The 24,506-nt window shown below is 54.6% G+C and overlaps 2 protein-coding genes across 9 annotated transcripts in view; both read left to right on the forward strand.

The window, feature by feature from the left end:
* The first annotated feature begins 492 nt into the window (after window positions 1–492).
* On the forward strand, window positions 493–6,914 carry TMEM119 (transmembrane protein 119). The gene is made up of 2 exons (XM_068563686.1): window positions 493–582; window positions 4,774–6,914. Exon 2 carries the CDS (start codon window positions 4,786–4,788, stop codon window positions 5,632–5,634), a length of 849 nt encoding a protein of 282 aa, XP_068419787.1. The 5' UTR covers window positions 493–582; window positions 4,774–4,785; the 3' UTR covers window positions 5,635–6,914.
* A 9,837-nt stretch (window positions 6,915–16,751) lies between these two features.
* The window catches only part of SART3 (spliceosome associated factor 3, U4/U6 recycling protein), a 48,705-nt gene continuing 40,950 nt past the window's right edge, over window positions 16,752–24,506 (forward strand). For 4 of the 8 annotated variants that reach the window (XM_068563077.1, XM_068563076.1, XM_068563079.1 and 1 more), the window contains exons 1-2: window positions 16,752–17,158; window positions 20,057–20,148. Coding sequence is in view for 3 of the 8 variants with exons in the window: in XM_068563072.1 (XP_068419173.1) it covers window positions 17,069–17,158 (90 nt within the window). In the remaining 5 variants the exon portion in view is untranslated. The remainder of the gene's footprint in view (window positions 17,159–20,056; window positions 20,149–24,506) is intronic. The other 4 variants (XM_068563080.1, XM_068563072.1, XM_068563073.1 and 1 more) reach the window with 2 other exon arrangements.

A 24,506-nucleotide genomic window follows, 5' to 3' on the forward strand; every position in this document is an offset into this window, starting at 1 on the left:
CTGACCAGGGCCAGACAGTGGGTGTCAGGACTCGCTCCCTGCCTCAGGCCTGACCCTCCATGCATCCCTTAAACGCAGCCCAGCTCCCACTCTGCACTCTGAGCCTCGGAAAACCTGAGTCACAGCTGGAACCAAGTGTGGGGAATTTTCCTCCTCATTTTCAGGGACCTCGGAACCTCCCTGACCTCATCCCCTTCAGAAGGGGAGGCAGGATCCCAGCTCTCTGGGCCGTGGGCGCTCCACAGCACGGCCCTGTCTGTGTGTCTGTCGTCCTCAGACTGCCCTGGGGACCGGCGGTCAGGGAGGAAGTGCCCCATCTGGTGTCCCCGGGTCGTGGAGGGGACGCCCACGGGCGTGAGCAAGGGAGGACTGTGTGTGGCCGAGCTTGGCCCCGCCCCTGCCCCTGTCCCCACCCCAAACCCACTTAATGAAATCAAGCTGGCCCCGCCGAGGAGAGGGAGGGAGGCGGGAGGAGGCGGGAGGGAAGGGGCGGGCGGGCGGCAGCCAGAGCCGCGGCCACAGGGCACTGCCACGGACTTGCTCTGCTCCACCTGGCGGGACACCCTGTGTGAGGAGGCACTGGTGAGTCCTGGGGGCCCCTCCTCTCTCCAGGGAGCCTGGTGTGTCTTGGAGTTTAGGGGGCCAGTGTGAGTGCTTTGGGGGGCTTCTCTAAGTATGTGTGAGCTTTGGGGCTGTGTTGGATGCTGCCTACTTGTGCGTGATCTGCGCTAAGGGGGCGGGTGGCGGGATGTGTGTGCACCCTGGACGCCTCCCGAGTGCCGTGCTGGGTTGGCCGGAGTGTGGGTTGTGTGCAGTTGTGTGTGGGCAGTTGGGGTCTTGCTGTAGGGGATGTGTTGTTCTTGGAGAGTGGGCACCAGGGTAGGTGCTCCCAGGGTCTGCGGGTGGGTGGTATGGATGGGGGTGGTCCCGTCCGTGGGGATACACGGGGGGGGCGGTCAGGGGGTGCATATGTGCACACGTTGTCAGAGAACCAGCCCGTTGTGCGTCCACGTGTGTTCTCTGTGTATCTGTGCTGGTGGGCAATCTGGGGTGTCGAGATGTTATGCGTCTGTGTCTTTGTGCCTGTGTTGTGTCTGTGTATTGTGTGCCCGTGCTGCTGCTGCTCTGCGTGTGTGTGTGCGTGCGTGTGTGTGCGCGCGTGCGTGTGCGCGTGTGTGTGTGCGCGTGTGTGTGTGTGGATTTTGAGCCTTCAGGACCCCCGTCCCTCCCGAGGTCTCCCATCCAAGGGGCCCAGGTCCCTGTCCTCGGCTGCCCTGGAGCAGGGGTGCAGAGCTTCAGACAGAACCCCTCTCCACAAGGCCACTAATTGAAGCCAGGTTTTTGTGGGCCACCCCTCCCCCCCTGGCCACCAGTCTCTGAATGGGGGTGGGGCAGCCACTCTGGCCCATCAGTCTCAGGTTCTGGGGAACTTGGCCTTAGGGATGGATTTGCCTCATCTGCCTATTCCTGACCTCAAGTGGGGATATCACATTTGAAAACAATAAACTCTGAGTGAGCTGGGCTCTGAAGAGAGTCCCTGCTCCCAGCCAGGAGTCCTGGATAGTCACGTGGTGCCACTAATTGCCATCTACACTGTGCCAGCCACTGCTATTTCTTGTCCTAACAATAGTCCAGGAAGGTGGCCTTATCCCCATTGTACAGATGTGGAAACCGAGGCTCAGAGAGGTGATCTGCCTGGCCTCAAGACACACAGCTGGGAAATGACCTCCTCCCAGGTATTCGGAGCCGCCTCTCCAGTCAGGCTCTGCCCTGACTGGCTGTGCGACCCTGGGCAGGCCTTTCCCAGTGTTGGGCCTGGGTTTCCTCTTGGGTTAAACAAGAGGGGATGGCCTGACCCCACCTCTTAATGGCCTGTGAGTTTCCGCATCCTGGAAAAAATGAGGACGCAGGGAGGAGGTGGGGGCAGCTGATGGGCAGAACGATCATTTCAGAGCAGCCCAGGCCAGGGTACCCATTCTACAGATAGAAGACTGAGGCCCAGAAGGGTCAGGGGGCTCGTCAAGCAGGGTCACACAGCCATCTCCTGTGAGGCCTGGCCGGCTCCCCGCACTTTGCCTGCACCTTTCCCCCGGAGCCCTGAGGGGAGGGTTGTGGTGGGTGTGAGGGACTCTGAGAGTCGGGGGTCTCAGCCTTTAAGATCCAGAGGTAGTTTGTGTGGCCTCTTTCCTTATCCTCTGCCCCTGCCCCCAAGGATCCAGGGGAAAGGAGGACTTTTCTCTGTCTGACTCACTGCCGCACATTCGTGTGTGAGCGTGTGTGTGTGTGTGCGTGTGTGCGTGTGCGCACGTGTCTGGTCCTGGATTCCTCACTGGCCACTCAACAAGATTTCACTCAATGAGGTAAAAAAGTTGCTCTTTCCTGGAGAATGGCGGGAGACAATGAGCAAATTTACACATCAGGTGAGGATAATCATCATTTGTGACTTGGGGTGGGAAAATGTTGGCTGGTCCTGCATCTCTGCTGGGGTAGAAATTTGGCTGCTTCTGAATTTCACCTTCCCTCGGGGAGCAGCTGCTCTGCACCAGCCACTTTCTGAACGTGATCTCATCCGGTCCTAACAGCTCAGTGAGGCAGGCCCTGTGCTCACCTCCTCACCCTGCCCCCAGTTTACAAATGGGGAAAGTGAGGCCCAGAGGGGCCGGGCAGCCAAGCTAGACCCAGATGGAGCTAGGATTCTAATCCTGGCCTAACCGGCCTTATCACTCTGCTGCCTGCGGAGCTTCAGTACAGAAACTTCACAGCCGTCCCCCCAGGAAAGGCCCCTGGTCTTCAGGCCCCACTGGTCAGAGTTGCCGTCTATGGTGAGAAGTTTCAGCTGCCGCCATGAAAGGTCTCTCCCGGGCTTGACACAAGGTGGAAGGCAGGGAGGTGACTGGCAAGAGACAAAAACCCCCAAGATCAAAGCTGTTTGTAGGAACATTTGCTAACAAGTGTCAGAGAGTGGAGGGCCCAGGAAGGCTCCTAAACTTTGTGGAACATCTCAGATCCTGGTTCCAGCTGACAAGTGATGTCAACCAGTGATGGAGCCCATTCCTGGGCCAGCCTTAGGCACATGAGAGAGTGTGCTGGGTGTGTGTGTGAATTCTCAGAGTCACAAAAAAGAAGGTTCAAATCCCAGCTCTGACACTTAGCATCTGTGTGTCCTTGGGCAGGTGCCTGTCTGTCTCTGAACCTCTGTTTCCCCATCTGAAAAATGGAGACAATGTTAGTGCCCAGGGCTTCTTTGGAATTGCACCCACAAAAGGGGCTCAGATGAGTAACCCGTGATAAAAGTACACGGTGACCAACTCATTTAAAATGAACCCCTGGGTGAGTGTTGCCTCATTTGATGTCCTGGGAATTATCTTTTGTGTTTTGCCATCTGAGCCACTTCGTCCAAATTCGTGTCACATCAGGAGGCCCCAGGTCACTTGGAACAAGCCACTCAGTGGCCCCGTGTCATTCCTACAACATCTTCTGAATCCCCAAGTCAGCGTGAGTTGGTACTATCACCCACTTTACGGAGCTGGGCCTGAGGCCTGGGCACTCAAGGGGACCTGCCGTCAAGATGTTGGGCACCTGACTTCCTGCTCCAGCCCAGGAACTCACTGTGTGGACTGGGGCCTGCCCCTTGCCTTCTCTGGGCCTCTGTCTCCCCATTTCCATCCCCTGGAGAGGGCACCTCAGTCAGGGGATCGTGAGGCTTTTCCATCTTGGCACTTGTAGCCCCATCCAGAGCCCTGGGCCCTCTTCTGGGTCGGACAGAGGCTCTCAAGGGGTAGCCTGGGGGGCACAGGAAGGGGTTCCTGGGTTTGTCTGAGAGGCCAGGCTGACTCACACTGGCTGGGAGATGTACTGCTTTAGAAGCCGGACTCCTCCGTAAAGCGGGGCCATAAGGAATTTATTAGTCAGCCAGGCTGTCTGGGCCGGGGAGGGTCTGGGGGGTTCACGTCGGGAGCAACCTTCCAGCGGGGGGAGGGAGGTGCGGGGTTCATCTGGATCCCATTTGGTGGCGGCCATAGGACTTAGGCTCCAGCTTTGTTCCAGGCACGAGGGTTCCCTCTGGGCCTCCAGGCCCTGCTTTGAGCCTTGAGGTGGGGGTTAGCCATGGGACACATGCTCACACAGGCCTCTGCTGAGCTCAGAATCTGGATGCTTCAAAACCTATGAATCTTCCAGAGACGGGACCGCAGAGGAGCTGGGAGCAGCGAGGATGGCTTCCCAGAGGAGGGGGTCAGCTCTCTCAGTTACTCACTGAGCCCTGCCATCCTCTCTCCCTCCGTGCCTGCATCCAAACCCCAGCTCTTCCTTAGCAAGTCACTTAATCCCTCTGAGCCTCAGTTTCCTCACCTGGAAAATGGGGAGAATGTAGTACCTGCCCTATTGGGCAGTTCTCAGGATTCAATGAGAAATTCCATGTAAGAAATGTAAAATAGTGCCTGGCACATGGCAAGCAATGAAAGGGTAAGTTCTTATTCATTCAGCCAACTCCATCAAGATGTGTTTATTGAGCACTTGCTGTATACCAGGTATGCTGCAAAACGCTGAGGGTGCCGAGATAAATAAGATTTAGCCCTTGCCCTCCGGAAGCTCAGAGTGAAGTCGGGGGGACCAGTGTAAACCCCGGGATGGGGTCCATTGTATGGTGGGGAGGCTCAGGCCCGGGGAAGGGAAGCGACTTGCTGGAATAGGTTCTGTGTCTGCCGCACCTCCTCAGGGTCCCCTGAGCCTGGGGTCCCAGCCTGACGTCTCTCCTGCCTCGCTTCCCCACAGGTTCCAGGCAACATGGTTTCTGCGGCAGCCCCCAGCCTCACTGTGTCTCTCCTGCTGCTCCTGCGGGTCCTGCCCGCGGCGTCCTACTCCGTGTCCCTGCAGGCCACCTTCCTGGAGGACACAGGGGGCAGCGGGGAGGCCGAGGGCGCGTCGGCCTCCTCCCCGAGCTTCCCGCCGCCCCGGACCCCAGCCCTCAGCCTCACGTCGGTGGGGCCCCAGCTCACGCCCCTGGCGGGCCCCAAGCCCCCCACCAACTTCCTGGACGGCATCGTGGATTTCTTCCGCCAGTACGTGATGCTTATCGCCGTGGTGGGCTCGCTGGTGTTCCTGCTGATGTTCATCATCTGTGCCGCTCTTATCACCCGCCAGAAGCACAAGGCCTCTGCCTACTACCCCTCATCTTTCCCTAAGAAGAAGTACGTGGACCAGAGTGACCGGGCCGGGGGCCCCCGGGCCTTCAGCGAGGTCCCCGACCGGGCCCCTGACGGCCGGCCCGAGGAGGCCCTGGATTCCTCCCAGCAGCTCCAGGCTGACATCCTCGCCGCCACCCAGAACCTCAAGTCTCCCGCCAGGGCCGCCCCGGGCATGGGAGACGGAGCCAGGATGATGGAGGGCAAGTTGGAGGAAGAGGAGGAAGGCAGCCAGGAGGCAGACCAGGAAGCCCAGGGACATGGGGTCCCGGCAGAGAAACCAGAGGTGCCGCCAGAGGAGCCCTGCTCAGCGCAGGCGGATGGGGCTCTGGCAGCTGCTGAAGGTCAAGGGGAGCCAGAAGCAGCTCCCTCATTAGCCCTCGAAGCTGGGGGCCCAGCTGGTTCCCTCGAAAACCCCTGTGCTTGCGGCAGTGTCCCCCCCAGCATCTAACAGGCCTCTAGGGCTGCCGGCCCTGATTGTCGGACCCCTGGTGGTCACCTCTTTGGGCACAGAAAGGTCCTCGGCCCTGACCGTGCTCTGACACCCCCTACTCGGCCACTCCCCGCTGCAAATCCCGGCATGTCTGATCCTACTACAGCAGGCAGAGATGCCGGTCTCTGTTCCACCCTCAGGAATCTCATCGACTTCGAGAACATTTGTCCCTGCAGCCCCAAGGGCTACATCCCAAAGTACAGCTCCTCTGGGGAGATGGAGCTGAGGATGTGTCCCCGTCACAGGCACGTCCGCTGGGAAACATATGTCTCAGGTCCCTTGTGACAATGCAAACATCGCTGCTTTCCATTGAGGTAGGAAAGAGAAACAGAATAACTAGGAGTTTTGGAAGAGTTTGAACAGATGGGAGATGCAGAGGGGCCTGGGGTTGAAGCAGGTAGAGGTACCGCAGAAGATCAGTCAGGAAGCTTCCGTGAGGGGTCCTGCACCGATCACGACAGGTTCCTAAGTGAGCATTTCCCAAACTGGGTTCCCTGGAAGAAAGATTTTGAGGTCCAGTGAATGAATTGAGGAAACATTGCTTCTCTGCTCTGCGTACCCCTCTTGGAGCCCCCCAAGGCTCTGACAAGTCCCGCAGTAAAGGTGCCCATGGAATCTGATTTCACTTAGCCTTTCCCAAAAAGCTTTTGGCCGCGGAGTACTTTTGTTTTTGTTTTACAGCTACAGAGTAAAATCCTGAAGAGAACACTCTGGAAGTTACAGCTCCAGATGTTCTCCAGGGCGCCCCCTCCCCAGTTCCTGGTTGGTCCGGGGTGAAGGCTGTGGAGGTGGAGGCTCAGCCTCTCAGGGGCTGCCTCTCATCCCTGCTACTGCGGGCATGGGGCAAATGAATTGAACTTTCTTGCCAGGGCCCCAAGGCAACCTAGAAGTGGTGGGGGGGCAGGGCTGTGTGTGAGGGGACCCCACTCTGGGGGAATCTGAGGGGATCAGGGAGGGTTTCCAACAGGCTGGAGCAGGGGGGCCCTGACCCCCTGCCCTTCACATACACACACACACACGCACACACACACACACACACACACACGCACACACATCTGGCAGCCTGTGCCCATAGCATTCTTTAGTCTTCGACAAGGGAGCCTGAGCTCCGTCCTGATTTGGGGAGGCTCTGGGGGGGGTTCCTCTTCCCCATCCCTCCGTCCGCCCTCCCCCCAACCTCTGCACAACTCTCCAGGTGCTGGGATATAACAAACTAGCACAATAAACCTTTATTCTGGCCTGAGCGTCACTGGTTTTCTTGGGGCGGTAGCGGGGGAGGAATGAATCTGCTGGGAGGTGGGGAGCATCTCCCCTGGGCTCTTCCATGGGGGTGGGGCAACTTTCTGGGGCCAGGGGCTGAATGGGCATATTGGTGTGGGAAACGGAGGGAGGGATGGATGCCCTATGGGAACAGGGGCCGGAGCTTGTGCCCCATCAGCCCTGGGCCTGTGGCCACAGAGGCAGGTTCCACACGTGCCTCTGCTACTTACTGTGTCTGCAGGAGAACCACCACCTCTCCGTTTCCCCCACGGGGCAGTGGAGGGGCTTGGGGCTGAGGTTTCAGTTTCCCCTGACCCTGCAGAGTGGCTAAGGACTGGCCCGGGTCTTAGGGACAATGCCACACTCGCTGCACCCTTGGCCAGTGGTGCGTGGGGCTGGAGGCAGCCCTGGCCTGTGTCTCCTCGCCCACCAGCCTCCTCCTTGCCTTTGATGGCCATCCCTGCGGCCACTGCTCCCCCTCCGTGCTGGAGCTGCCAGCTGGAATCCAGATGCGGCTGGGCTGCGAGCACGTGCTGGATCCCTGGGGTGATGGGGGCAGGGAGGCCATCCTCCTGCAGCCCCTCTCCTCCTCCGACCCCACATCCATCCGGAGGCGGCCGGGGTTTGGGTTTCATAACACACAATGGCCACTGTCTTGCTCAGTAGGGAAGGGCCCTCCCTCTCTCAGCCCAGACAGGCTCCCGCCCAAGAATGTAGGGAGAATCTAAATACAGATACCGAATACCCAGATGCTGTGTGGCTGGGACCAAGTCACTCAACCTCTCTGGGTGGGACAAGCTCTCTCCTTCTTCCTGAACTCCTGCGGGGTCCTAAGCGCTGGGGTGTGGCTGGGAAGTGCACGAAGCTTCCTCATGACAGGCAAAACCCAGGTAAGACAGAAGCGGACACTGGCGATCCCTGGGGAGCAGGCAGGGCGGCATCTCCCAATCAGCAGCTTCCTGGTCAGTGGCTCCCCACTGGTGCCCAGTGGGCCCTCCAGAGAACGTGGAGTGTGTGGCCGTAGCCACAGCCTGTGTCCCCAGGGACTGCTGGGGGGGATAAAGGAGGTGGTCTGAGCCCCAGTGCAGGAGTCAACCTCTCCCTCACCTCTGAGCTTTTACAGCTACTATTCCCTCTGCCTAAGACACCCTTCCACCCCCCTCCTTGCCTTGCTAACTCTCATCTTCTAGCTTCTGGCTTAGATGTCCCCTCCTCCTGGGAGTCTTCCTGGACACCCCGCACCCAGCCTCTCTTCCACAGTCCCCTGGGCTCAAGGATGATAAAAATTGCTTACAATTAAGGGGCATCTGTTATGTGCCAGGCACTGCTCTAAGCAGGGGACATCATTAACTCATGGCAACCCTACGAGGTGGGCAGTGTTATTATCCCCATGTCACAGATGGGGAAACTGAGGTCCAGAGAGGGGAAGTCAGTTGCCCAGGTCACACAGCCAAGATTCCAGCCCTGCAGTCTGATTCTGGAGTCTGAGTTCTCCGCTGGGCTCTACTGCTTTTCTGATGAATGAACGAGTGACTGAATGAAGTAAGCGCTTGGGGAGGGAACAGCAGGGCCCCACTACCACTGAGGCTTAGCGCCCCTCCACTCTGCTCCCGCCTCTGTGATGGAGGTACCCAGGAGGGGCCTTTTATGTGCACACATCTGGCTGGCACCAAGCGGGGAGTGAGCCGCGGAGGGAGACCGTGGTGGGAGCGTGTGTGGCTAGGGCCAAGCGGGGGGGGGGGAAAGAACGGGGCTTAAGCGTGTGGGTGGGGGGTTCCAGTGTTCCCAGGGATCCGGGAGGCTGCCAGGGCACGACCAGGCCCCCACTGTCCCAGGGCTTGTAAAACCACACGGCGGCCCCCAGCCTGGGAGTCTGTCCTGGGGCCAGGCCCGCTGCCGCCGTTGAGGGGGAGAGGGAGGGAGAGCAAAACCACCCCGAGACATGAACCCTAGCTCGTGTTGGAACGGGGCTTCTGGTGACGTGTGGTAGGGTTGGGGGTTGCTGAAGAGCCCTCTTTCCCATGTCCTGCCCTGCTCTGATTGCTTGACAGGCTGGGCATAATCTGGCTGAGGTCATGTCCGGGGTGTGGGCAGGAGGGGCAGAACACACACTTCCCAGGCCGTCGTGTGCTGAGCACATCATCCTTAACCTTCTGGGGTGCTCAGAGTGGTTTGGGCTCTGGGGTGAGACCAGTTGGGTCAATGCCAGCTCCACGCTTTCCTGGCTGTGTGACCTTGGGTGAATCACCTCACCTCTCTGGGCCTCTGTTTCCGTGTGTGTAAAGAGAGGATGATCCTACCCCACCTGGCAGGGCTCTCCACCTGCACAGTGGGATTACCTGGGAGCTTTTAAAAATCCTGACTCCTGGACCCCACCTGGACCGATGAAATCATTATGTCTGAGGGTGCGGCCAGGCAGCTGTCACAGCCAAGATTCACAGTCCACGAGGAGAGGGACCTGGGGGTCTGTCCACCACTGTCTCCCTAGCACTCAGCACGGTGCCTGGCACATAGCAAGTGCTCCGTGTGTGTGTGCATGTGTTTAAGGCTGAAGGAAGGCATCGTGCCCGCACATCCATAACCACATTTAACCCTCCCCACACTCTTTACAGAGAGAGGAGCAATATCATTACCCCCATTTTACAGATGAGAAAACTGAGGCTCAGAGGGGTGTAGTGACTTGCCTGAGGTCACACAGCCGGGCATAGCTGGGATTCGGACCCAGGTCTGTCTGGCTTCTCAGCCTGGACTCTTCAGCGCTGAGGCTCCTGCCTCATTTTAGAACTTTGTGGTCCAAAAGTAGAGCCCCTCCGCTGATGGTAGGGTGGGCACGTGCGTTTTGTATCCATTGCATTTCATCTTGGGTCCCCCTTCTTTGTTCCAACCCCACCCTGCCTCCTGGGGTGATGACGGTGACTGCCCAGTGGCTGTCTCTGTTTTCATTCATAGACACTTGGAATCATCCAGTTTTCCTTCATTGGGATTAATTAAAACTCTGGATTCCAAGGTGGCGCAGGAGCGAGTAGCAGGGTCCTAGATCTTTTGTTTTCCAACCGTAATTCTTTAATGAGCACCTACTCTGTGCCAGGTATTGGGGAGAAACTGTTAACAAAACAGATCTGAGGCTATGTTCTAGTGGAGGAGATGAAACTTCATGAAAGAATCATCCAGATGCAACCACAATGATTAATAACAGGAATAGCCGCCATTTAAAAATGGACAGTTATTCACTTCTGGCGCTTTACCCATATTACTTTTTACAGCTTTACCGAGGTATAATTGACACACAATAAAATGCACATATTCAAGTGTGCAGTTTGATAATTTTGACATATGTGTATAAAGCCATCACCACAGTTAAGATAATGGACATATCCGTCACCCTTTGTAATCTCTCCTTACTGTTCCTCTCCATCTCCCACCCCAGTCCCCAGGCAACTATTGATCTGCTTCCTGTCACTATGAATCATTTTTATTTTCTGGAGTTTTGTATAAATGAACGATAGAGTGCAGTGTGTACTCTTTTTTTTTTTTTGGTCTGGCTTCTTTAACTCAGCATAAATATTTTGAGATTCATTCATGTTGTTGTATCTATCAATACTTCCCTCTTTTTTATTGCTGAGTAGTATTCCCTTGTATGAATGTATGAAAACTTATCTGTTCACCAGTTGATGTATGTTTGGGTGGTTTCCAGCTTTTGGCTATTACAAATAAAGCTATGAACTACTGATATTATTTTACCTCTTCCTCCCAACCTTCTTAATGAGATGATTGTTAGTTCTCCCCATTTTACAGATGAAAAAAATGGAGACTCAGAGAGGTCAAGTAATTTATCCAAGGTCACACAGCCAGTAGTTGGAGCATGGAATCTTTTAAAGAGTGAGAATGTTTGAGCTACGTGACTTTAGGGAACCTCTAAAGTTCAGAGAGCCTCAGATCAGCCCCTCATTTTATACTTGGGCATCTGAGGCTGGGTCTCGTCCAGAGCTGGGTGAGAATTTGGGGCTCAAGTGGGCAGTCTTGTGTTGTGTCTGGCTCTGCTCTGCTTTATCCTGGCTCTTCATCTGGTTTGGGGGAAGGATCTGCCTGGAGTGGGATAGGGATTTGACATTTTTTCAGGAGGTTTTAATTTCAGGATTCCTCCGGCTGCTCAGAAATAGCAGGAAGGATTTGGTGCTGGCTCCAGGGTCCGGGAGGTTCCCCCGCAGCTGCTCCCCCTCCCCAGGCGGGTGGCAGGGTTTATGGCGGCAGCTGCAAAGTATAAAATAGTCCTGCTCGTAAATCTGCTCTTGCCAGGGTCCCTGATGCCAGAGGCCTCTGCGATGCTCAGCATGGAGTCCCACCAGCCGCTGGGGACCTGCAGGGACACTGAGGGTGCCCTGGCAGGCCAGAGGGTCCAGGTTTCGGGTGTCTACCTGCAGCCTCTCCCTTAGGGTTTGGGGAGCCCGACTCAGCTGGAGGGGCTGGAGAGGGGAAAAGACTGGGGTTGCACACGGGGGATTGGGGACAGTGACGGAAGGGAGAGGTAGTGGACACGGAAATAAGGAACCAGGAGACCCAATTAAGGGTCCTCCTAGCTGTGTGACTTGGGCATGTCACATTTTTGAACTATGGGTTCCTCACTTGTAAAGCTGGGGCCACAGCCCTTGCCCTGTCTCTCCACAATACTGTTAGGTTAATAGATGTGAATGCACTTTACAAGGTGCAGGGCAGGGTAGTCTGGTGGTTAGGGGTTCAGATGACCCGGGATGGAATCTCAACTCTGCCACCTCCCAGCTGTGTGACCTTGGGCAAGTCATTTAACCTCTCTGGGCCTGAGTTTCCTCATCTGTGAAACGGGACCTTGGAGGGTTGGTGGGAGTTGAGTTCATTCCCTTAAAGGGCTTAGAACAGGCCCCCACGAGTGCTCAATGAATGTGAGCTTTTGTTAGCTGTAAACTGTGAAGTGCGGTGCCCCACAAAGAGCAAACAGGGAAACTTCTGTGTCTAAAGGTCTGGCTGTTCTGCAAGTTACCTCTTCTCTCCAGGTCTAGGTTTAGAAGCTTCAGAATCATAAGATCAGTGATTCTAGATGCTTGGAACTTTAGAGTCTAAACATCTATTCTTGGGGGGCAGGGCAGAGGATCCTAGAAGGGTTGGTGAAATCTGAGCACTTCCAGCAGCCAGGGAAGTCCCGTGAACTCCAGGGAGGGGGTGACGGACGTGGCCAGAGACAGAGACAGGCTGCTGTGGCCCTTTGGGTGGAGAAAAGTCACCCTCACCCTGTGGGCCCCTCTGCAGGGGTTTGGCGACCAGTGGGGGCTAGGGGTCATGCTGCAGCTGTTCCCCCTATCCCTCTGGGGTGCGGTGGCCCCAGCCAGGGCTTGACCATTGTCTGGCAGGCACGGCTGGAGGCGTGGCTGGCAACACGGGCTGGGGACCCCAGGGACTGGGGCCCATCTGGGGCAGGCACTGGGGCTATTTCTAGGTTGGAAAGGGGAGGGGGACCCAGTGGGATTAATTGCCAGATGACCTGGAACATCTCTCCTCCCCTCTCTGCTGTGTTTCCCTCTATAAAACAAACCAAATGCTTAGACTGGCCACAAACTCCTTCAGGCACCGTGGGGGAAGGGCAGAAGGTGTCTACATCTCCGAAAGACTGGGGTTCGAATCCCAGCATTCAAATCCCACCTCCAGGCTGCGTGACCTTGGGCAACTTCTGCCCTCTCTCGGAGTCTCCGTGTTTCACCTGTGAAATCACAAGTCCTGCCCTGCTGTGAGACTCAGATAAGAAGATGCTGCTTGAGCATGTGGCCCACGTGAGAGACCCCCTGAGCCCCCAAATCTCCCACCTGTGCCCTTCCTCAGGGTTTAAATCCCACCACGAGGACCTGTTTCCATCACTGCTTCAGCACGCACTGTGTAGCAAGTGTGGCACTGAGCACTTTCTACACACTGCATCCTCACAAAGCTGAGGACGGTACAGATATTATCCACCCTCTACAGAGGGAGGCACGGAAGCTCAGACAGGCCAAGTGACTCGCCCAAGGTCACGCAGCCAGAAAGAACCTGAGCCAGGCTTTGAACGTCCTGCGCTTTTTGTATCCCATAGGAAGTGCTCTAACCACAGCTCCACACGGCCTACAAGCCTATTCATGAATGAATGAGCGCATGAATGCAGAATAACGGGGTTGGAGGAGGGGGCCCAAAGCCAATGTGTCCAGACTTCCATGTGACCCCACAGCTCAGCAGGTGGCAGGGGCGTCATCACAGCTGCCGGGGGCTGCATCCACTGTGGTGTGCAAGGAGGAAAAGCAGGAAAGAAGGCTTTGACCTCCACGGGCCGCGGAGTCTGGCCCCTCCTGTTCAGAAACTGCGCCTGCGCGCGCCTTGCGTGGGGCGGGCACTCCGCTGGGGGGAGGGTGGCACCCCAGCCCCTTGCGCCACCACCAGGCAGGCGGCCTGTCTCCCCTTGCTACCGAGTGTGCTGAAGGGGGCCTGCGAGGCCACGTGGCCCGGGAATGACCAAGCTGGTCTGTCGAACGCCAGCCAACGCTTTGCTCCTGCCCCGAACGCTGCATGGGGACGACGCCGAGAGTCCACCGGGTCCAGGGTCAAGCTCACAGCCCTGAGCTCTCTGGAGACGTGAACTTGGAGGTGGGGACCCAGGCAGGCACTGGCCCTGGGTCTGGAGTCCGGGGGTGGAGGTCCGGCTCTGCCCACTCCCTGGCTGTGCCGCCTGAGGAAAGTTGCTCACCCTCTCTGGACCTCAGCTGCCTCTCCCACAAAGGAAAGAAGGAGGCTTGATCTGGATTTCAGATTCCACCCAGCGGCGGGCCTCGAACTCTGTTCCCGTGTGAGCCATTATTGTCAGCGGCTGGGGGAGGGGCTGCAGGACGCCATTTTTCCTGAAGTAAAAAGAATCACCCAATTCTTGGACGAGAAGATCTTGGAAGAACCTGGCTTTTTTACCCTCTCGAATCCATCCCCAGGGAGATCAACCTCCCCCCACGTTAAGAGACCCCTGGACGAGTTCTCCCAGCTCCTTTGACTGTCTCTCCAGCATCTGAGCAAACCCTCAGTCTCAGGAAGCCCTTTTCCATCTGAGGTAAGTTGAGCCGGTTGGGCCCGAGGGCCGATTTCCCCGCAGCCTGGCCCGTAGCACGAGCTCTGGCTGGAAGGACCGGGCCAGCCACTGGGGAGCCAGTTAGAGACTCTTCTGAATTTTTCCCCTGGCCTCTCACAAGAGAAGAACATCTCACCTTTGTCCGGATCTGATCTCCACACTGTCTGGTTTTGAGTAGACTGCGGGGAGAGAGAGGGGGGGCCTTTTGGAGGGTCGTACTGCAACACCTACCAAGGTTGTCCATGCCCTTGTCCTTTGCCCCAGAGATTCTCTTCTGGAACCTGCCTACAGAAATACCTGTGTGTGGGCCCTGAGATGGGATGTTGGTGCCAGCGTTGTTTAGAATAAGTGACAAAAAGGGGAACCGCTTATGTGCCCATTGCTGCGGGAGGGTTAAGGAGACGGTAGTCCTGTTGAGTGAGAGGATATTCAGAGAGGATTCGCTTCTGGGGAAAGGGTCTGGACATAAAAACTATCGTCAACATTTCCCAGTTTGCTTTTCACATAAATGATTTCATGTAAAAAATCACTACGAAGTCGGTTTGATCAGCTTCCTTGAACCAACGAGGGAACATCCCTGCGCAGTAAAATTGTTGACGGATGCGGTACCCCAGGGGCGAAGGGACTTGTCTCACAGCGAGTGAGTTGGGAGAGGGCTCAGGTCCTGGGTCTGGCCTGGCAGCTCATCCTCCTTGTGGTCCGTGTTCTATCTTACGTGAGGGGAAAGGGCGGCCCTGGCGTGGGGGACTCACACCTGGGAGTCACCTGTTTGAAGTGTGAGCCCAGACTTCTGCTACCCGGGCTTCAGGCATCCCTAGAACAGAGCCAGTTCAGGGTGCCTCTGGGTCAGGTGTCGGGCAGAGTGGGACCTGGGCGAGCTCGAGAACGGGGATCACAGGCGGCAGAGCTGGACAGCCCTTGAGTCATCACATGTTTCCCAGGCCATCCTGCACGTGGGTGTCTTTGCAGACACCAGGTCCTACTGGGGGGCTTGCCGAGGCAAAGGGTACAAGCATTGCGTTTTCGGAGTTGCTGCCAAATGGCTTTTCCAAAATGCGTCACCAATTTCCATTCCCATCTTGGTCTAAGGGTGGTTCCGTTTCCCGGCATCCTTGACGACACTGTGAGTTTCCAGTCGAAGAGATGAGAAGTGGTATTCCATTGTTGTTTTCGTTATGGTTCTCTGATTACAGGTAAGAGAGGAACTGTTAACCTCACGGAGTTCCTCTCCTATGAATTACCTGTTTCTATCCTTAGTTTCCACGTGTATTGGTTGGGTACCCACTGATTTTCAGCTTTTTTGAGCTGCAGAATCCTTTGTTTGAACAAACTCTTCCTAGGAATCCTAACTAAGTTAAATGAAAGCAGAGCTGCATCCTGGAAGGGGGGCGTGGGATACCCAGAGGGCACCTGTTTGCCCCTTTTCCCCCTCTGCAGGGGCCCCTAGGGCTCAGTGGAGCAGAGTTTGTAAACAATTGGTATAGTACTACCACTCCAGCTGCAAACGGGGAAACAGACCCAAAGCCACGCAGAAAGGTAACGGCCGAGTCTGGTCTCCAGCGCAGATCACCTGCCTCTGTCAGTGTTCATTCAAGAAGGATCTCTAGGTAGATGATCCATCCATGAGTGACAGTTTCATCACTTCCTGTCTATGCCCTTCACTTGTTTTTTGTGTGATGCTGGTGGTAGAGGTGGAGATGATGGCGGTGGGGAAGGGGTGGTGGAGGTGATGGTGATAAGGTGGTCGTGATGTTGGTGGGTGTGGGTGGAGATGATGGCGGTGGGGAAGGGGTGGTGGAGGTGATGGTGATAAGGTGGTCGTGATGTTGGTGGGTGTGGGTGGAGATGTCGGCAGTGGAGGTGGCGGAGGTGATGGTGGAGGTGATGATGGTGGTGAACATCCTTGCCTTGTTCATCATCTTCACGGGAGTGCTTCCAAAGTTTCCCCGTGAGCATGATGTTTGCTGTAGTTTTCTGGTAAATGTCCTCTTTTCAAGTTAAGGAAATTCCTTTCTATTCTTAGATTGCCAAGATTTTTGAGTTGCAGATGGGTATTGAAGTTTATCAGATGCTTTCCTGTCTCTCCGAAGATGAGACACTTCTTTTCTCTCACCGTGGGGCACTGGATGGAGACATCCCTGGGACAATCTGGGTGGACTGATTTTGCCTCAAGCCCGGAACCTCGCTCTCTCTCGTCCACTTTCCCTGTTCCCTTCTTTCTTTCTCCCTAAACACAGACACTTTTCCAGGCCCGAGGTGCCTGACGGTAGAGGAGGGTGAGGCATCAGAATAGAAATGATCTCCCCGTGCTGGGTCAGCGCTTTCCGCCTGCCTGACTTCTGCTGCCGTTTCCTGTGCTAATCCCAGGGGGGACCAGCCCCCCTCCCCATCTGGTTCCAGACATAGCTCGAGACATTCTGAGGGTGCATTAAAATGCTGGTGGCAGACAGACAGGGGAGGATCTTGAAGCCCCGCATTCCTCTCTGGGGTGCCGGAGGAGGGGTGGGCGCGGGGCGGGTGTGTGGTGAGGCAGGAGTTTGTCTTGGTGGGGGCAGGGTTGGTCCGGGGTGTGGGGAGAAGGGCTGGGTTGCTAGGCAAAAGCGGCAGAGATGAATCATGTTCTGGCGTGAGCTGGTTATGGGCTAAAATGAGAAGTTATCCAAGGATGTGGAATCTTTTTGTTTGAGCTGGAAGGGAATATGGATGCATTGGGTTCAGCCCGCTGGTTTTGCAGACAGAGGAACCGCAGATACAGAGAGGGAGAAAGGTTTGCCCAGAGAGTAAGGAGCGGGCGTCTTGCCTCCTCGCTTTTTCCAGGGACCGTGGCCAGAAGAAGGCCTTGGCACCGCCTCCTGTAGTGTGCGCGCTTACCGTTCTAGGCGTCCGAGATTTCACGAATCCTCAGGCGTGCTTTCCCTGAGCAAGAGAAATCCAGAGCGATACGCTCTGGGACGGCTATGAACAGTGTGATGCCAGGGTGGATGGGGGAGGCCTGTCTGGGGAGGTGGCATTTGAAGTGAGACCTGGATGCAAGCGGCAGCCCTGGGAAGCTCTGGGAAGAGGGCTGCAGGCAGAGGGACCAGCCAGTGCAAAGGCCCTGCGGTGGGAATGAGTTTGGTGAGTTTGAGGGACAGCAGGGAGGCCAGTGGGCTGAGGGAGGCAGGAGGGGGGACAGGCAGGGCCTTGGAGGCCGGAGAGAGGCTTGATGGGAAACTGTTGCCTGACGTTAATCAGGGGGCGTGATCCCCCTCGTGACTCCTTCTCCTGCCCCGTGGTGCCTGCTAAGGGCCTGTCCTGTGGATTAATGAGCATTTAATAAGCACCTACTGTGTGCCCGGCTGTCCTGGGCACTTTGCCTGTATGGTCTCATTTCACCCTGCAACGGCCCCTCCCAGGCTGACCGTCGGAGGAGGGCAAATGGGAGAGGCCCACACTTGCCCATAGCCGCTCTGTGCAGGCCTCGCTGACCCAGGCTCTGTCCCTTGAGGCCCTCTGCTCAGCCAGAAAAGGACTGGCCTGCACGAGCAGCTTGTCCTTTGGTTCAGCTTCTTAGGAAAAAGAGTGGGAAAGGTCGAGAGGAGACTCAGATCCCGGCGGCCGCCCCAGAAGACTTGCCAGGAAGCAGGGCCACGCTGGCCCGAGCCTTCGGGGTTGGAAGGGATGAGCACCCACTCGAAGGGAGATGGTCCCCAGGGGCCCTGCTGTGGTGGGAAAGTGAGTGAGAATCCGGGGCTGAAGGGCAAATGGGACAGTGTGAGAAACTCCCCCAAAGCTCCTTTGCTGCCAGATAGTAAGCCCAGCAGATGCCTGGAATTCCACCATTAATGATTTACACTAAGACTTGCTTTTGGCTCCTCTTCTTGTAAGATGCAAATCTCCTTTGGAAAAAAGAGTGAGAAGGTGAAGTCTCAAACCCAATATTGTGATAAAATTCAGAGATAGTAAGTGATAGGGGCCCGAATGCTGGACAAGTCCGAGGGGCCATCAGATTTAGAGCTCCCCACGGGGTCAGTGGAGACTTTTGGTGGGGCTACCCTGCTGCCCATCTTCTCCCTCTGCCCAACCCTGCTTTCCAAACCAGGCTTCCACAGGTGTTGACCCCAGGAACACTCCTGAATAAACACCCTGCACGTTAACTCCATCTAAGAGTCAACTTTCTGGGGAATCTGACCTGTAACAATGAAGGTGATGATGTTGATGATGATGGTGTTTATAAAGTTGATACTGATGATAATGACCGTGATAGCGATGGTGTTGATGATGATGGTGATAATGTTGTTACTGGTGATGATGACGATGGCGATGATGATGGGGATGGTGGATGAATCAGCCCGCTCGGGCTGCCATAACAAGATACCACAGATGGCGCGGCTTAAACAGTAGGAATTTCTTTTCTCACAGTTGTAGAGGCTGGAAAGTCCAAGGTCAAGGTTCTGACAGGGCTCAGTTTCTGGTGAGAGCTCTCTTCCTGGCTAGTAGATGGCCACTTTGTCCTCACGTGGCCTTTCCTCTGAGCGTGTGTGGAGAGACCTCTGCTTTTTTTTTTTTTTTTTAAATGAATAGCCCAGTTTGCTTTTTTTTTTTTTTTAAAGAAATTCACGTTCTTTTATTTATTTATTTATGACTGTGTTGAGTCTTCGTTTCTGTGCGAGGGCTTTCTCTAGTTGCGGCAAGTGGGGACCACTCTTCATCGCGGTGCACGGGCCTCTCACCATCGCGGCCTCTCTTGTTGCGGAGTACAGGCTCCAGACGCGCAGGCTCGGTAATCGTGGCTCACGGGCCCAGCTGCTCCGTGGCATGTGGGATCTTCCCAGACCAGGGCTCGAACCCGTGTCCCCTGCATTGGCAGGCAGATTCTCAACCACTGCGCCACCAGGGAAGCCTGAGACCTCTGCTTTTAAGGTCTCACCCTTATGACCTCATTTAACCTTAATTATCTCCTGAAGACCCTGTTTTCAAATATAGTCACAGTGAGGTTTGAGCTTCAATATATGAATTTGGGGGAGGGGGGCGCAATGTAGTCCATAGCAGTGATGATGGTGACAATGATGATGGCAATGACCACGATGGTGACAGTGTTGCTGCTGCTGATGTTGGTGATGATGATGGCGATGGTGGTGGTGATGATAATGACAATGACAACTGTGATAGTATTGAGGATGGTGATGGTGATGACGATGGTGGTGGTGGTGGTGGTGGTGACGATAATGACAATGACAACTGTGATAGTATTGAGGATGGTGATGGTGATGACGATGGTGGTGGTGGTGGTGGTGGTGGTGATGATGGTGGTGGTGATGGTGATGACGATGATGATGGGGGTGGTGTTGATGATGGGGGTGATGGTGGTGATGACAGGGATGATGATGATGGTGATGATAGCTAACATTTATTGAGTGCTTATTACATGCCTGGCACTGTGCTTTTTTTTACTTTACATGGGATCATTCTTTTAATCCTTACAACAAACCTCTGACTTAGGAGCTAGTATCCTGCTGATTTTTCAGGAAGGGAAATCAAGGTTCAAAGAGGTTAGGTACCTGCCTAAAGTCCCATAGGGAGCTCATGGCAGAGCTGGGATTAGAACCCATGTCCCTAGGTCCCCATCCAAGGTTGTACCTTCATACCCTGTGGTTCGGTTCAAAGGGGCTGTGTGTGATGGGAGGTGTTTGGGGGGGTCCAGCCTGGTTTCCCCACTGGGGCTCCCTCTGATCCATCAGCCTGAGGCCCCGGGGGGCAGGATGGAGGCCCCTGGAACCTCTTTTGCACCAGCAGCTCTGGGGCATTAAGGGTTGTCCTCACCTGGGGGGCCTTCCGGAGTTATTCTGGGATCTGGGCTTCTCTGAGGTGAGGCCAGGGACTGGAGTGTCTAACACGACATTTCCAAAGATAGCTGGGCGGGGAGGGTGCTGGTGGTATTTGAGGCCGTGCCCTGTGTCTGACCAAGCACTGTGGAGTGAGCTTGCCCATCAAGCCACGTGTGACAGAAGTCACGTCTTTGTGTCCCCTGCACAGGGGCAGCCAGACCACGACTTTGTGTACTTTTGGAGGCCTTGCTGGGAGGGTGCGTCTCAAGGCAAAGACATCATAGATTGGAAGCCTGGAAGGTATAGTATTTTACTTTACATTTATTTTATTGTACTGTATTAATTTCATTTAATTTTAAATTTAATTTTATTTTGTCACGCTGCATGACTTGCGGGATCTCAGTTCCCCGACCAGGGATTGAACCTGGGCCCTGGCAGGTAAAGTGCTGAGTCCTAACCATCGAATCGCCAGGAAATTCCCTATAGTATTTGAAAAACAGTAATAGTAGCAGTAGTAGTGGCAATAGTAGTAATAGTAACAGTTGCTATGAGGAATGGTAATAATAAGACCAATGCTAATAGTAATAATGATAATAGCAGTAGAGAGAATAGACCAGTCGCAAGCTGAGAGCTTGGGCTGGAATCCTGCTGCAGCCACTTCCTGGCTCTGTGATCTTGGACACATCCCTCTACCTTCTAGTTTCTTCATCTGTAAAATGGGATAATCATAGAATTTTAGCATTTTTGTGCAGAATAAATGAGCTAATCTATATAAAACACCCAGCAACTGTGTCTGGTGTGTAGCTGGGGCTGAAGAGTCATGCGTAATCACGACAATCACCGTAACGTCTATGAACTCTTCTTTTTTTAAAATTTGTTTATTTTATTTATTTTGTTTGTGGCTGCGTTGGGTCTTTGTTGCTGTGCGTGGGCTTTTTCTAGTTGCGGCGAGCGGAGGCTACTCTTGGTTGCAGGGCGCGGACTTCTCATTGCGGTGGCTTCTCTTGTTGCGGAGCACAGGCTCTAGGCCCGTGGGCTCAGTAGTTGTGGCTCGCGGGCTCTAGAGCGCAGGCTCAGTAGTTGTGGCGCATGGGCTTAGGTGCTCCGTGGCATGTGTGATCTTCCCGGACCAGGGCTCGGACCCATGTCCCCTGCATTGGCAGGCGGATTCCTAACCACTGCGCCACCAGGGAAGCCCTGCACTCTTTTTTATATGCCACGTGCTTTACATGCTTCATCTCATTTAATGGTCATGTTAACCAGACCAGGTAGGTACTATTATCATCCCATTTTGCAGATGAATACACGGAGATTTGGGGTGGTTGAAGTCTCTTGTTCAAGGTCACACAGGGTAGGTGGCGTTTGAACCCACCGGGTCTGACACCAGCGCGCCAAGCTCACTCTGCTGTGCCCTGCTGCTGGGCAGAGACGGTCTTCTCTGGGGAGGTGGCTCTTTGAGGGGTTGGCTGATGTCATCTTGAGGGATGGAGGAAGCAAGCGGACAGGCCCCAAAGCCACCAATGAGAGATGTGCTCCACATCCATCTTCCGGTTGGGGCTGGGGCTCATCTGCAGGGTCCCCCTAACTCTGCCAAGACTCAGTGGGACCCGGAAGTCTTCTGTCCCATCACGAGGATGGACACAGAGTCTGCCCTCTTGTCTCAAGTTCAAGGGGCCTTAATCATCAAAAGTCACCCCTCATTTGCTTGGCCTTTTAAGAAGATGCCATGATAGAGACAGCTGGTTTTGATAGGACAGTTCTTAATGGGAAGTTGTGAAAGTGCATTTTGATGTGGTCCCAAGTGGCCAGAATCCGGGAATAACATCTAGGAAAGGTTAAATTAGAGATGTGGTCATAGCCATGGTGGGGTTGGGAGGTGGGCAGAGGACCTCAGCTGGAGCTCTAACTTACCACTTCCTTGCTGTGTCGTCTGAGGCAAGCCGTTTCACCTCTCTGAGCCTCTGTTTCTCCATCCAGCCATCCTCCCACCCACTCACCCACTCACCCATCCATCTACCCATCCATCCATCCACTCACATACCCTCCATCCATCCATGCATCCATCCATCCATCCACTCAGTAAGCATTCATGGAGCCCCTAGTAAGTCAAGAGCTGTACCAGAAGCTGGGTCCCATAATTGAATTGCTGTCATCAGTAGAAGACTAAATTATGAACCATCATACATGGAATGCTGGGTAGCTATTAATAAGAATGAGGCAGGTCTATAGGAACTGATATGGAGAAATACAGCTAAGAGGAAAACAGAAAGATATAGAAGTATATGTAGTATGCTACCATTTGTGTAAAAAAGAAAAAAACAGAGGGTCTATTTAAACACATGTATACTTGGATATGCCTAGAAAATTTCCGGAAGGACACCTAAGAAACAAGTACCAGAGATTGCCTCTGAGGAGGGAAATTGGGGAATTAGTAGGGGTGGCAAGGAAACTTATATATCATTCTGTTCCCTTTCAGGCTGTTTGAATTTTTGAAAATAGTATATTACCTGTTTAAAATTGAAAAAAAATTATTAAAAAAAAAAAAGAGTGTCTGAGTAATGATATAGAAATATAAGAAAAGAGCAAAGTACAAAACCCATCCATGATATTTACGGGCTCAGGGAAGGACAAGAGACTGTAGGAACAGAGAGGGCATCTAGCTCAGCCTGGGGGAATCAGGGGAGACTTCCCGGGGGAGGTGGGATCTGAGATGAGGCTCCTAGGCTGAGTGGAGGTTAAGGGAAGATGCCTGGTGAGGGCGGGGGGTGCAGCATAGGGCCTGAAGGGAAGGTTCAGTGTGGCTGGAGCTAAGTGATCGACGTGGTAGGAGGTTTGGAATTTGTCGGAAGGGCAACGGGCAGCCATGGACATGTTTCAAGAAGAGGAGGGACAGGGTCAGAGTGGGGAATGGATCCCAGCAGTGAGGCTGGAGGCAGGGAGGCCAGTGCGGAGGCTAGGAGAGAGACGATGGAGGCCCAGACTAAGGCAGATGCGTGGGGTGGGAGGGGCAGAGAGGGAGGTTGGAGATGGGAAGTGACACCTTCTCACAGGACCGTGAGTCCCCACGGAAATCATTTCGGCAAACTGCTTTGCAGAGTGCAGAGCACTTCACAGTGGTTCTCACTCAGGGCTGCACCCCGGAAACTCCTGGGGAGCTTTGAAAAAATGCCAGTGCCCAGGCCCCACCCACACAGCATCAGATTTAATCAGGCGTTGGGGTTAAATTGGGCTCCTGGATGACTGAGGCGCGGCCAGGGCCCGGCGCATGGAGGCGAGTTGGCCAAATGAATGGATCAGGGCTCACTCTGTGTGGGCGTTCACCTTCCCGCCGATGCTCAAGGCACAGGTGAGCCTCGGATGGTGTCGAGTTCTGCCAGAAGGAAATGAGGCAGAAGCATGGCCTTTGGGGTCACCCAGCCCAAGCCCAACCTCGTGGCTTGGGAGTAGCTGACCTCCTGAGCCAGTTTCCTTGTTTGAAATAATGCCCACCCCAGGGGGCCATCCTGAGAATGGACGGGATTACAAATGTAAGAGTCTGGCTCAGAGCACGGGTGTGTGAGCCTGCTGTAAGTTACACGGCGGGTCCCCCGTGGAAGAGTTCATGTGGAGGTGCTGAGATCCATAGGATGCCAAGATCTCGAGACCTGAGCTCACCCAAGGAAGGGGACACGGTGCCCTCGCGTGGTTGAAACTAGCTGTGTTCTTAATGGAATTTCAAACAAAATATTCATTTCTTTTAGCTGCACGACCACATATTTGGAGGTTTGGGCTATTCTGGTGATATTGCTGTGGCTGTTTACGAGCAGCTTCTGATGTGTAGAACTTAGCCTCAGCTCTCAGAGGATGGAACCGGGACAAAAAATGTCTCATTTAAAAAAGTCACAAAGAACAGCGGTGGGGAATTGCAGGGCGGCCACATATAATAAAGAGACAAGCGCAGCCTTAGAGGGACGGTGAATTAAACAGTAGAACACGCCACATGGGACAATGTGACATGGTTCCACCCAGCAGCTCTAATTTGAGATTCTGATGAAGGCCCTGCTCTGTGGCCTTCCCCGCGGGTTGGGGGGCGGGGGAAGGGGCCTTTGAAGTTCAGTGTCCTTCCCCAGAACCCAGAGGAGTTTTTTGTTTTTTGCTTTTTTTTTTAAACAAAGGAGGTATATTTAAGAGAAGAGGCAGCCAGCCTATGCCTGAACATCGGGAAAAACAAAAGCATCTTACTTTTGAAGTTGGAGATTTGAGAGTCTTAGCTGGCATTTTGAGATCATGTTTCACTAGAAAGTTGGGCCTCCTTTAGTGGGGCTTTTAGCTGGTGCGTGACTGTGGGCGCCTCAGCATGGCACCCCCTGCCTGTCCCCCCTGGGGCCAGATGGGGCAGGAGGAACAGTGATTAGAACAGCTGTTATTTGTCCCTGAGCCAGGGAGGTATGTTTTTAAACTTGAAGTCACTGTACACGTAGGCAGTTCACAGTGAACTATTTAAGTATCACAGCTGTGCAGGTGTGGACAAAAGAAGGTTCTTCCCGATGGCTTGGCTCAACCCGCCTCCACACAGAACCACCCAGGAGGTTCTCAAGAGTCGGGTATTGGAACTACTTGACCAGACCTACAGCAGAACCCTGGGCCTAGGAATCGACATCTAAAACTCATCCCTCAGG

Source organism: Eschrichtius robustus, chromosome 14, assembly GCF_028021215.1.
Source record: "Eschrichtius robustus isolate mEscRob2 chromosome 14, mEscRob2.pri, whole genome shotgun sequence".
Lineage (NCBI taxonomy): Eukaryota > Metazoa > Chordata > Mammalia > Artiodactyla > Eschrichtiidae > Eschrichtius > Eschrichtius robustus.

Bases quoted from the DNA above. Each gene is read 5' to 3' on its own strand.
- TMEM119 (XM_068563686.1), top strand. From the start codon at position 4,786: ATGGTTTCTGCGGCAGCCCCCAGCCTCACTGTGTCTCTCCTGCTGCTC.